The sequence below is a fragment of the Agaricus bisporus genome, assembly GCF_000300575.1.
Source record: "Agaricus bisporus var. bisporus H97 unplaced genomic scaffold AGABI2scaffold_8, whole genome shotgun sequence".
NCBI classification, from domain to species: domain Eukaryota; kingdom Fungi; phylum Basidiomycota; class Agaricomycetes; order Agaricales; family Agaricaceae; genus Agaricus; species Agaricus bisporus.
In genome coordinates, this window is record NW_006267371.1 from 1009651 (window position 1) to 1021275 (window position 11625).

The 11625-nt window shown below is 46.1% G+C and overlaps 5 protein-coding genes across 5 annotated transcripts; 4 read left to right on the top strand and 1 right to left on the bottom strand.

Annotated features, from left to right (window-relative positions):
• Positions 1 to 71: 71 nt before the first annotated feature.
• AGABI2DRAFT_46177 (hypothetical protein) lies at positions 72 to 284 on the top strand (the record flags this gene model as incomplete). The annotated part of the gene is made up of 1 exon (XM_006463244.1): positions 72 to 284. A coding segment is annotated over one exon (213 nt), but the record flags the coding sequence as incomplete, so codon positions are not given.
• A 153-nt stretch (positions 285 to 437) lies between these two features.
• On the top strand, positions 438 to 1227 carry AGABI2DRAFT_144645 (hypothetical protein; the record flags this gene model as incomplete). The annotated part of the gene is made up of 2 exons (XM_006463245.1): positions 438 to 989; positions 1183 to 1227. 2 exons carry the CDS (start codon positions 438 to 440, stop codon positions 1225 to 1227), a joined length of 597 nt encoding a protein of 198 aa, XP_006463308.1.
• Positions 1228 to 5198: 3971 nt separating this feature from the next.
• Positions 5199 to 7635, bottom strand: AGABI2DRAFT_120130 (hypothetical protein; the record flags this gene model as incomplete). Its single annotated transcript, XM_006463246.1, has 7 exons — positions 5199 to 5252; positions 5306 to 5995; positions 6455 to 6570; positions 6628 to 6900; positions 6952 to 7102; positions 7169 to 7355; positions 7409 to 7635. The coding sequence occupies 7 exons, from the start codon at positions 7633 to 7635 to the stop codon at positions 5199 to 5201; spliced, it is 1698 nt and encodes a 565-aa protein (XP_006463309.1).
• A 180-nt stretch (positions 7636 to 7815) lies between these two features.
• AGABI2DRAFT_120131 (hypothetical protein) lies at positions 7816 to 8929 on the top strand (the record flags this gene model as incomplete). The annotated part of the gene is made up of 6 exons (XM_006463247.1): positions 7816 to 7899; positions 7954 to 8001; positions 8051 to 8158; positions 8214 to 8492; positions 8543 to 8817; positions 8884 to 8929. 6 exons carry the CDS (start codon positions 7816 to 7818, stop codon positions 8927 to 8929), a joined length of 840 nt encoding a protein of 279 aa, XP_006463310.1.
• Positions 8930 to 9585: 656 nt separating this feature from the next.
• On the top strand, positions 9586 to 10695 carry AGABI2DRAFT_120132 (hypothetical protein; the record flags this gene model as incomplete). The annotated part of the gene is made up of 1 exon (XM_006463248.1): positions 9586 to 10695. The coding sequence occupies one exon, from the start codon at positions 9586 to 9588 to the stop codon at positions 10693 to 10695; it is 1110 nt and encodes a 369-aa protein (XP_006463311.1).
• Between the last annotated feature and the right edge of the window lie 930 nt (positions 10696 to 11625).

Below are 11625 nucleotides of genomic sequence, written 5' to 3' on the forward strand. Positions count from 1 at the left end.
ATCCCAGGCCCCGTTCTTCCCGTATTGGCATGGATAAGACGTTCACGGACGAAGAAGGATTCAAGTTGGAACCTTTAGAAAGACCAATCCCGGTCAAAAACGTTGATGGAACGATCAATGCATCTGGAGCAGTAACACATCGAGTGGCTGCCAACGTATACTACAAAGGACACAAGGAAAGAGTACACTTCGAGATATGTGGCCTAGGAAAGAACAAAGTCATATTGGGAATGCCGTGGCTACAGATGCATAACCCTGAAATCGATTGGGAGAAAGGAGAGGTAAAGATGACCAGGTGCCCAGACGGGTGTGGGTACAAAGACAAAGGAAAAACAAAAGAAAAGCAAGAAGAAATACGAAGGATAGAGGAACCAAGGAAATCAACACGGCAGTTGATGAAGGAAGCACGAGAGGAAGAAAAGAGGGAAAAGCCTGACATGTCACACAAGCAATATGCAGGTTGGAAATTAGTTTCCTTCCCAAAGAAATCAAATTGGGGAACGGTGTTGCAATATAGATGCGAGGAGTGTGGAACCCAAACGTCGGAACACTTGCTGAGCAAACACAAATGCCCAGCAATGGAGGAAATGGCCTTGGACGAGTTTGGTATGCCATACGAAGGAAGTGACGACGAAGAGGAAGGGCCAACCATGGCCAAGATAGAAGCATATGAAAAGGAGCAGGAAGAAATCAGAGATGAGGAAGAGAGATACGAACGGGTGAACAAAGCAGTAGGGAGATTCACCACTCCCAAAAACATCATCGAAGGAATTGCATTAGGAGTTGAGGCAGCATTCGCTAGGGAATTGGCACGTAACAGGCGTGTTAATGGTAGAGCTGAGGGGTTGGCACAACAACCCAAAGAGAAAGCTGAGGGGTGGGCGCAATCACCCGGTGACGTGGCTGACCGATTAAATGGGGATAAGGCGGAACGTCTAGAAGAAGGTAACAGCAAGACAGCCACCGCGGGACAAGCGGAGGCTGGACAGGTACGTCCTAAACGAATAAGCGCCCAAAAGAAAAATAGGAGTAGAGAAGAAGGAGAACAACTAGAAACGTGGGTGAGGGGAATGACAGAAGAGATGCCGGAAGAAGAAGAAATTCGAAGCATAGACTCGGTAGAGCAAGTGGTACCGAGACGGTTCCACAAGTTCCTTAAAGTATTCAAACAAAAGGAATCAGAGAGAATGCCTACTAGGAAACCCTGGGAACATGCTATCGGATTAAAGGAAGATTTCAAACCCAAGAAAGGGAAAATATACCCCTTATCGCCAAACGAAAGAGAAGAAGTCCAAGCATTCATCAAGGACCAACTTCGAAAGGGATATATTAGGCCTTCGAAATCTCCCCAAACCTCACCGGTATTTTTTGTGCCAAAGAAGGATGGAAAGAAGCGGATGGTACAGGACTATCGATTTTTGAACGATTGGACAATTAAGAACAATTATCCTTTACCTTTAATTTCTGAACTTATAGACACTATGGGTAGTAAACGATTATTCTCTAAGATAGATCTACGTTGGGGTTATAATAACATTAGGATAAAAGAAGGAGACGAGTGGAAGGCAGCCTTTACTACTTTCATGGGTGCCTTTGAACCCACTGTTATGTTTTTTGGACTTACAAATTTGCCTGCTACTTTTCAAACTATGATGAACGAACTTTTTAGGGACTTAGTAAATACTGGAAAAGTAGCTGTATTTATTGACGATATCTTGATAGGAACAGACAATGAAGAAGAGCACGATAAGGTGGTGGAAGAAGTGTTGCAAAGATTGATGGACAATGATCTATTCGCAAAACCAGAAAAATGTGAATGGAAACGAAGTGAAATGGGGTTTTTGGGATGTATAATAGGGAGAAACGGAATCAAGATGGAGGAAAGGAAAGTGAAAGACGTAGTAGAGTGGCCGACTCCAAAATGCGTTAAAGATGTGCAAAAATTCTTGGGACTGGCAAATTACTATCGACGGTTCATTGAAAAATTCGCCAGTATTGCAAAACCATTACACGCATTAACTAAAAAGGACAAGAAATGGAGTTGGGGAGATGAAGAAGAGGAGGCCTTTGGTACGCTAAAAGCATGATTCACATCACACCCGATCCTAGTAGCCCCAGAATTGGATAAAGAGTTAAAAGTGGAATCTGATGCATCGGCTTACGCCACGGGTGGAGAGTTGGCAATGAAATGTGAAGACGGAAAGTGGAGGCCAGTAGCATACATCTCCAAATCAATGACAGAGACGGAACGAAACTACGACATTCACGACAGGGAGATGCTGGGGATTATGCGGTGTTTAGAAGAATGGAGACACTTCCTGGAAGGGGCGAAACATAAGTTCGAAATTTGGACAGATCATCGCAATCTAGAGTACTTCGCGAAAGCTCAACAACTAAATCGACGACAAGCCAGATGGGCCTTGTATCTATCTAGATTTAATTTCGAATTAAAATTCCGCCCAGGAAAGACAATGGGGAAGGCAGACGCATTGAGCAGAAGACCTGACTTTGAACAAGGAACAAAGGACGATAACAAGGATCAAACCCTGTTGAAACCAGAGTATTTCGCAATCCGAGCAATGGAAGAGGGTCATATGTTAATCAATGCGGAGGAAGAGGAAATATTAGAGGAAATCAGAAAATCAGAAGCAAAAGAAGACGACGTAGTGAAAGCGGTGGAAGAGATGAAGCGAGCAAAAGTAAAGTCGCTAAGGGGAGACGAGTGGAAGCTGGAAGAGGGATTGGTGCTGAAAGAAGGAAAAGTCTATGTGCCGAAAGACGAAACGTTGAGGACTAAAATCATTCGACTACATCACGATACCCCCATTGCTGGACACGGAGGACAATGGAAGACAGTAGAAATGGTGACGCGCAATTACTGGTGGCCAGGCGTCACTAAACAAGTCCAGAAGTACGTAGAAGGATGCGATCAATGCCAACGAAACAAGAATCGACCAACACCGCCGGCAGGAAAATTAATGCCGAACCCTATTCCCACCAAACCATGGGCCGACGTATCCGTCGACTTCATAGTAAAATTACCAGAATCACAGGGAATGGACTCAATTTTGGTGGTTTGTGATCGATTCAGTAAAATGGCTCACTTTATCCCAACTACGGAAACGACATCAGTGCTAGGACTAGCCAAACTGTTCAGGGATCATGTATGGAAGTTGCACGGGTTACCAGAAACGGTGATCTCAGACAGGGGACCGCAATTTGCTGCAGACTTTACAAAAGAGTTGAATAAAATGTTGGGAATTGATACTAGGTTATCTACGGCGTTTCACCCACAAACGGATGGCCAAACCAAGCGAACCAATCAAGAACTAGAACAATATCTCCGATCATTTGTCGATCATAGACAAACTGATTGGCCCGATTGGTTAGCAACAGCGGGGATTGATACTAGGTTATCTACGGCGTTTCACCCACAAACGGATGGCCAAACCAAGCGAACCAATCAAGAACTAGAACAATATCTCCGATCATTTGTCGATCATAGACAAACTGATTGGCCCGATTGGTTAGCAACAGCGGAGTTTTCCTATAACAATAAAGAACAATCGTCAACAAAAGAAACTCCATTTATGGTCAACGTGGGAAGACACCCAAGAACTGGTTTCGATCTCCGACGACAAGGCAACCATCCAGCGTAGGAGATAAAGTTCTATTGGCTACCCGGGACCTTCAAATCCAGGGACGACCTACCCGGAAACTTACGGAGAAGTTCATCGGACCATACACCATCAAGAAGATCATTTCCCCCAACGCAGTGGAAATAGATCTTCCCCGATCTATTCGGATTCATCCGGTGGTTAACGTCAGCCGAATAGTACTATATCGAGAACAAGTGGATGGACAAGGGAGTAGACCGGCACCGGCCGTAGAAATAGAAGGAGAACAGGAGTGGGAAGTGGAGAAAATCCTTAACGCCAAATGGCTCCGCGGAAAGAAGCGGTACTTAGTACGATGGAAAGGGTATACGGCAGAAGCAGACTCGTGGGAACCCGAGGAAAACTTGGCTAACGCCAAAGAATTGATTACTGAATTCCACCAACTCTATGGGGAACTCAATAGGATACAGCACGTTCTACGTGACACCGGGTTCCAAGAAAGGGAACTACCTAATCGATTTACAGCCAAGACTTTATTCGGATGGGATGACAAACAGTTTGATGCCGAATATCTTAAGAAGTTGGAACGAAATTGGCGAACGTGGAGGTCTTGAAGGGTCGTCTCCGGAGGAGCCGACTTTAAGGAGGGGGTACTGTTAGAACCTTGCCAGAATGTCACGGCGTCACGCTGTCACATCTGTCACATATTTTATTACATAATAATTTCCCTCTGCTGCTACAGTTCGACGGAGGCTAAACTATCGGCATACTGCTAAAATGGCGCAAGCTACAGACTTACCAATTGAACTTATCGATTTAATCTTATCTTTCTTGCCTCCGAACCATGCGGAGCAAGTACAATGGAGAAGGGCGGCGGCGGCTATAGGAAGAGAGGCAAGACCGGTAGGTTGGAACCTATCGGATCATCGGTGCAGACGGTGTGGGAGGGTATGCTTAGCAATGTGGGACTATGAGGAGCAGAAGGCGTGGGTGATACAGAGATGGGGATACTGGGGGCTGCGACAATGGGCAATAGCCGGATTCTTTGTGCTATGTCCATGTGATGCGATGTTAGGTAACTACTTCGGGACGTATTGGTTTGTGTGAGTAGATTACCGGTTTAGGAGTTGTTTGTACTTGTGGACACTTTTATGGTTTGTTTGGTGTTGTTGACGTTTTTATGATCAAACTATTTTCGTTTACTTGCTTCTTACTCCACTCTTCTCTTCGCATGTCAAATGTATAATTAGTTTACTTTCTCATACGTGCTTCTTTTCTCATGTCAGTATATCAATAGTTACCTAGGGTAGTTGGTCTGTGCGCCGTGGTCTAGGTATATAAAGTAGGTAGAAACTTGTAGAAGACTCCGTCGAGTTCTCTTAGGTTCACGCCTAATATAACTTTTGTCACTTTCCTCTATAGTTCTTAAGTTCAGGTGTGACCTGTGACATCTCAGTCACAGTCGCCCTAACATTTGGCCATATGTGGCAAAATATTTGCCACATTCGGTGCCCGGTGCCTGAGGGTTCTTTGAGCACTTACCCCCTCGTTTCCCATCTGAGTCCTTTGAAGCGTCGCCAGCTAAAAGTGGATATACTGGCCTTGTTCGGATTTTGGGCATGTTGTAAAAACATCCTGACTAGGGTGAATTAGGGTAGAAAATATACTTGAAATTTTCGGCAGCTTACGCTTTCCCAGTCAGAGTCAGGACCATCACCAGTCGCTTCGACAGCCCAGTTTTCTGGTGGAGGGGAGTTCTGAAACAGCTGAAGAAGAACTGTTGCTGATCGGCAAAATATCCAATTCAGAGCAGCTAGGAGAGTGGTAGAATACTTCAGTCCACTGCACGCTTTGCGATCAAAGTGGGCGAGGTCGTATATGTGAGGGCTCCCGCGCAGGTACTGCTCCGTACCAATGCAAGGGTTTGCTATAAATTCCTTGAGGGCTTCCTGGGCTTGCTGATTTAACAATTGGACTGCCGATTCTTCAGCAGCTACCTGAAAGAAAAACCTTCGGATAGGCCGAGGAATCTCACGACCACTCCGACTATTCTGATTGGGATCAAAATGCTGCTTGAATAGGTTGGCCAATGGAGGACTGATCGCTTGGAGCTGCCCGCCGATATCGATAAAAGAAGGTGCAGAGCATGTAGAGGACTGATCAGAATGAGACCGCTGGCTTCGAGATTCATCACCACCAGATATAGCCCGAAGTGATTTCCGAAGTTGGGGGAAAGGAAGGAGTTGCTGACCAAGTAAATACTTTGTTGGCCGCACTTCAGACGCATCTGACGTAGACGTTGGAGGGTGGATAGATGAGAGCAGCTGGCGCTTATGGAATGCCAGAGTGACACCGTCCCAAATAACATTATCGGGAAACTTTCCACATGCAGGGCATTCAAAATCATTGCCGAATTTTTGGAGGCGAGCGTAGGCAAACCAGCAAGATCAGAAAAGATCCTTCCCCATAAACTGCCTACTCCCGTGCACTAGATATCGCCGCCGCATGAATTCCACCCAAGCATCAAAAGATGTCTCCGAAAGCGTGAATGAGCTTGTATAGTCATCAAGCAGTTCATGGGAAACCAGAGTGCTGTTGTTGAAATTAAAGATCCCCTTGTCTCGGAGGTCTGGCCCAATAAACTGCTTCCGCGGTGGGGGGCACTCAGAGCATGCCTGCAATTCAACGCTACAGGTAAATGACCCATAAGAAGTGTATAAAGTACTGTCTCGGATGATGGCTGGCCTTGCTGGAGCGTAGAATGATCGCTGAGAACCAATGCAAGGGCAGCTTGAATTGGCGTCTAGCCGAAACGGGGGAAGGGGTGGATTAAATACCACAGGAGGAGGTCGAGTATATAGGAATTCATCAGACGGAATGATAGCCCAGATGGGAGGTAAGATTGGGAGATAGGAAACAGCAATTTCTTCATTAACTCTGCAGATCGGGGAGGCTAAAATCGGGCAAGTAAATAACCCTCGCTTTTCACATGAAGGAAAACTAAACCCACTGATTAGCGGTGAATCTGCGTCGGCATTCCCAGGTAGACTGGCAATGAGGCCGAGTTCATCAGCAGCTAATTTCATATGTAAGCATGCTGTCCCGTGCTTCGCGGCGTCTCTGGAATCTTTGGAACAAGTCCAGGAGCCTACGCCTGTATCTAGGCCTTCGTACATCACAATCGCCCGGTTGAGTGGCGATCCAGATGCTGCCAATACTGAGAAAATGTTTTTGAAGCAGCCATTACCTAAACCTTGGCGATAGAAAAAACACACAGGAGTATCTTGGGCATTGATCAGCGATAAGGTACGCTATGAATGGTTCTGGTGCATACCTAGCGCTGACGGTAAAGAAAGATTTGGCACAAACTCTGTGCCATAGAATTCTTGAAGAAAGCGGCCGTGGAAGCAGCTTCTTGTCGGACATTGGCAAGCTACATTGACCTTTGTGCCGGCGATAGCGAATTGTGCATGGTACCATGAATCCTGTACTCGGCACCAAGAGGGTTATTTTGTGGCTTTCGGTGAGTAAATATCTGTGTTTCGACTCACAGTTGCCTCTAGAAGCCTGGCATGCCACCCTTGAACAACGCATACGTCGCACGAAATCTGCATGAAGCCTGCACTTTCGAAGATGACAGCATCAACATACTCATCAAATCCGATTGCGTTTAGCTCGACTGGGCTGCTGGTTGCAATAGAGCTCAGAGCCTCGAAGTTCTCGCATATGTCTTCATGGCTGCAACAAACTAAGTAAGCAAAAGAGTAATTTCATTGGGCCTGGTATCTTACGCTGAGTTTTTCGGCGGGATGGGAAGCTGAGAAGATCGCAATCTCTTTGAGCGCTTTGACTTATCGGTGGCCCGGCCGCGCTTTGTTGGACTGGGAATCAAGGGAGTATTTGCAGGAGCTTTGAAAATGGGAGCAGTGAGGAGAACCTCGCTTGCTGGAGGTGCCAAAACAGCGTCTAGACCATCGTTGCTGGGCCCAATACATTGGAGATATGATTTTGAATCCATCGCTCGAAGTTGGAGCACAAAAAGTTGCCCTACGAACAAGTCTTTCAACTCAGATCCGGTTCCTCAAAACCGTAACTGCGATACAAAGCCAGGTTCTGGTGGTTTCTGGCGACCGGTTTCATGGGGGTTCTTATTTCTCTTATATAAAGCGTTCAGGCCACCTTTTGAACTTGTTTCTGCATGCCGAGCATCAAGGATCCCAAATTTTGCCATTGCCGCCGATGTCCTGGCTCACCATTGCTCAGAGAATGCCACCACTCTAGGGTCAGACTCAATGCAATCGCAGCTACTCTTTTCAATGACTAACTATTGCAGTAGAAGGCCCGCCTTGCAGACAAGCTGATAAATACTGGCATTATGCACGAGGTAAGGCCATTTCAGTGCCATCTACTCTGAACCTCACCGGTTTATTCAGACTAGCAGCGAGGTTACTGCTTCCCAAGCACCAATACCAGTTTTGGAACTGCCGCAATTAGTCTCAAATACGCAGCTGACTCCTCAACAGCTGCCTAGAAATGTTCTGGTGCGTTCATCTCCCTAGTAATTTGATTGGTACTGACCAAAGGATGGGCGTTCAGCACTATGAGGTGCCTGGGCTAGCTTTTAGCACGCCCGAGCACGCGCGGTTTTTGGGAGAACCAAGTTCATCCCAGCTGAACAGTTCGCCTGGGACGCCCACTGGTTCTCAAAATCCATTTTCGTCCCCTGGACTCCCAGTTCGCTTCCCTTCCACCAGCCTGCTTACTCCAGACTTCGCAGTAGAGTGCGCTCCAGATCCAGTAGAGGATGGCTTTTCCTTTCCTCCTTGCACGGAGCAAGCACCTGGAGCTGAAGAGAATCAAAATTTTTTTCAACAAGTATTCTAACGCCAGCCAAGCCATACTACGCTCTCTGACACAAAATCTAGATACCTCAGCTCTCCGACCAGCTCTCCGAAGCAGAACCTCCACGAGAGGCTCAGCAACCAGCACCTGGTCTCACTGGCTATCAGCGACTGTTTTTCCATGACGAGGATGATGAAGGCGATATTGACGCTGCAGATGGGACCAGCACTGGCAAGGACTTTGATGATTCTGACGATGGTGACACTGGTGCAGAGAGTCGAGGCTCTATTGAGCCGAATTTTGCTGCCGACTACAGTTTTGTTGAAGGAGCTATGAAAGGGAATTATCCCTATTGTAGGTGCTCCAGTATGCAGTTGAAGCTAAAGCAAGAAACGACTTACACCTCTTGCTCTTTTTTTGACAGTTATCAAGAGGAGCAGGCCCCTAAGAGAGCCATCGGGCAATTCTAAGGATAGTTCAAAGCGATTCCGGCGTGTTATGAAGGAGATCGTTGTTATGAATTTACCAACCTATAGGAGGGACGTCATCATGCTTACTCATTTCCATATCCCTGGATATACTCTTCTCCAACTACGCTTCTCCCATCATTCATTCCCATGTCACTTTCTCTTTGACGTTACCTTGTTTGTCTTTCCCTTCTCATGATCATTCTTATTGTTCCCTTGAATGATCCTTCATGTTACCTGTTATATCTTTTCATTCTCATGATCAATCTTCCATTCTCATGATTGATCATCCTCCTTCCTAGTTTGTACTTTCTTTCTCAGTATTACTCATCTACCTCGGTCATGGTTACTCAGCCCGTTCTATTGTTAGTTACCTCGGGTAGATAGTCTTAGTATAAGTAAGCGTAGATACTCTCTGTATTTCCCTACGCTTTACCAACTTGCTTTTCCCCTTACTCGCCCTCAAGTCTTTGCCTTCGTTGCAACCTGAGCATTCGCTTTAAGGTCGTAACATTTGGTAAAGTGTCCCTAGCTCACCTTGCAACTAGTAAGTACCTTGGAAGGGTACTGTGCAGCTTACGCTTGCTGTAGAACCGAAATTTTTTAGCCATACGGGCATCAGACAGATTTTAGCCACACGGGCACCAGAGAAGTAGTGTATGAGCACAGAGAGAAACGACTACGACAGTCTAGACGAAGAACACTACGAACGAGTAGCCAGATCCACTAGGAGAAACCAGAACAGGAAGAACCAGAAGAAACGACAACCAGTTGACTTTAGGAGTTACAGAGACACTAGGAACCCCATTGACACAGAGTCAGAGAACGAGAACACCATCGACACAGACGATCAGAACACCCGAGACAACGACAACATGAGCAACGACACCGCCGTAACCGTTAGTGCACCGACAGATGCACTCAAGTCGCTTATCCCGAGCCCGAAGGATTTTGGGGGGAATAGAGAGCAGTTTGCAGAATGGTGGATGAACATGACACTTTTCCTCAAATACAACAAGGTCACGGACACCGACCAGAAAATCATCGCCACCATCGTACGATTGAAAGGACCTATCCCCAGCTATTTTGCCGAAGTATGGACGGAGAAACTCGCCAGCAGCATCACATACACATGGGATAGTTTTGAAGAAGAAATCAAGACTTCATTCGGAAAAGGAAACGAGAAGGATTTAGCAGAGGAAAGGATCGAATCCCTCAAACAAGGAAACAGGAACACCATGGACTTCCTAGTCGAATTTACAGCTCTCATGTACAAATCCAAAATCGACGACCAACACGCCATATTCCTCCTTAGACGTCACACCCGTCACGATATTATCAAGACGATTTTGGGATACCCAAGGAAAGACATTCCGGAGACGAGAGAAGACTGGAATAACGCAATTCTACAAGTTGGGTCAGGACTAGAGACGATGAAAAGGATTGATCAGAGGACCAAAACTGGAATCACTTACGGAGGAAGTGGACAACCGATGGAGATAGGATGGAAGAAATTCGAATGGGACAAAGATGGGAAACCCAAATGTCACAAATGCGGAAAGTTCGGACACATCGGGAAGAACTGCGAAGAGAAGAAGAAGAATTTTGGAGAGAAGAAGAGCTTCAAGTGTTTCAGTTGTGGGAAATTTGGACACATTGCGAAGAATTGCCGAAGCAACAGGAGTGGAAGGATTAGAGCGATGAACGAGGATTCTGACGATGAAGACGACTCCAAGAAGGAGCAGGGTTTTTCCGATGGTTTCGAGTAGGCACGACCTCGCGAACCAATGTACCTAGACAAATGAACAATCGATACGTTGCCCCTCAAAAACGTCTAGGAGTGCAAGAACTGGAAGTAAAACCCCTCCTCACTACAACAAACGGAAAGAAACTCAAAGTCTCAGCCATGGTCGACTCGGGATGCACACACACATGTATCGACGAAGGATTAGTAAAGAAGAAGAAGATCCCAACGAAGAAATTGGAACGACCGATTACATGCAGGAACTCAGACGGAACGATAGCAGGAAAGAAGGATATCACCAAATTCGCGAAGATAGATCTAAACATCAACGGTCATAACGAACAACTGGACGCGGTCGTCACTCCATTACAGTCATCCGACCTCTTTCTAGGTCACGATTGGTTAACAAACCACAACCCCGAGATCAATTGGAAACAAGGAATTATCAAATTCAACCGGTGCCCCACATCATGTTCTTTTCCCCATACCGACATCTCTTTTGAACCATGTATACGACGATTACAATTGAACGAAGACACTGAGGAAAAAGAACCGGATCCAACGAACCCTGAAGACTTACCAGCATACATGAAACCCTTCGCCCATCTTTTCAACAAAAAGAACTTCGACAAACTACCTGAACGGACGGAATGGGATCACAAAGTTAACTTCACAGAAAACGCACCAACGGAGATATCATCAAAGGTTTATAGCATGACACCACTGGAGAGAGAAGAACTGGACAAATTCTTGGACGAAAACCTGGCTACCAATCGAATCCGACCATCGAAATCACCCTATGCAGCACCATGTTTTTTCGTTCCCAAGAAAGACAGTTCACTACGGTTATGTCAGGATTATAGGAAACTGAACGAAATCACGATCAAGGACAAGACACCACTACCCCTCATTAGTGAAGTATTAGATCAACTCAAAGACGCCAAGGTTTTCAACA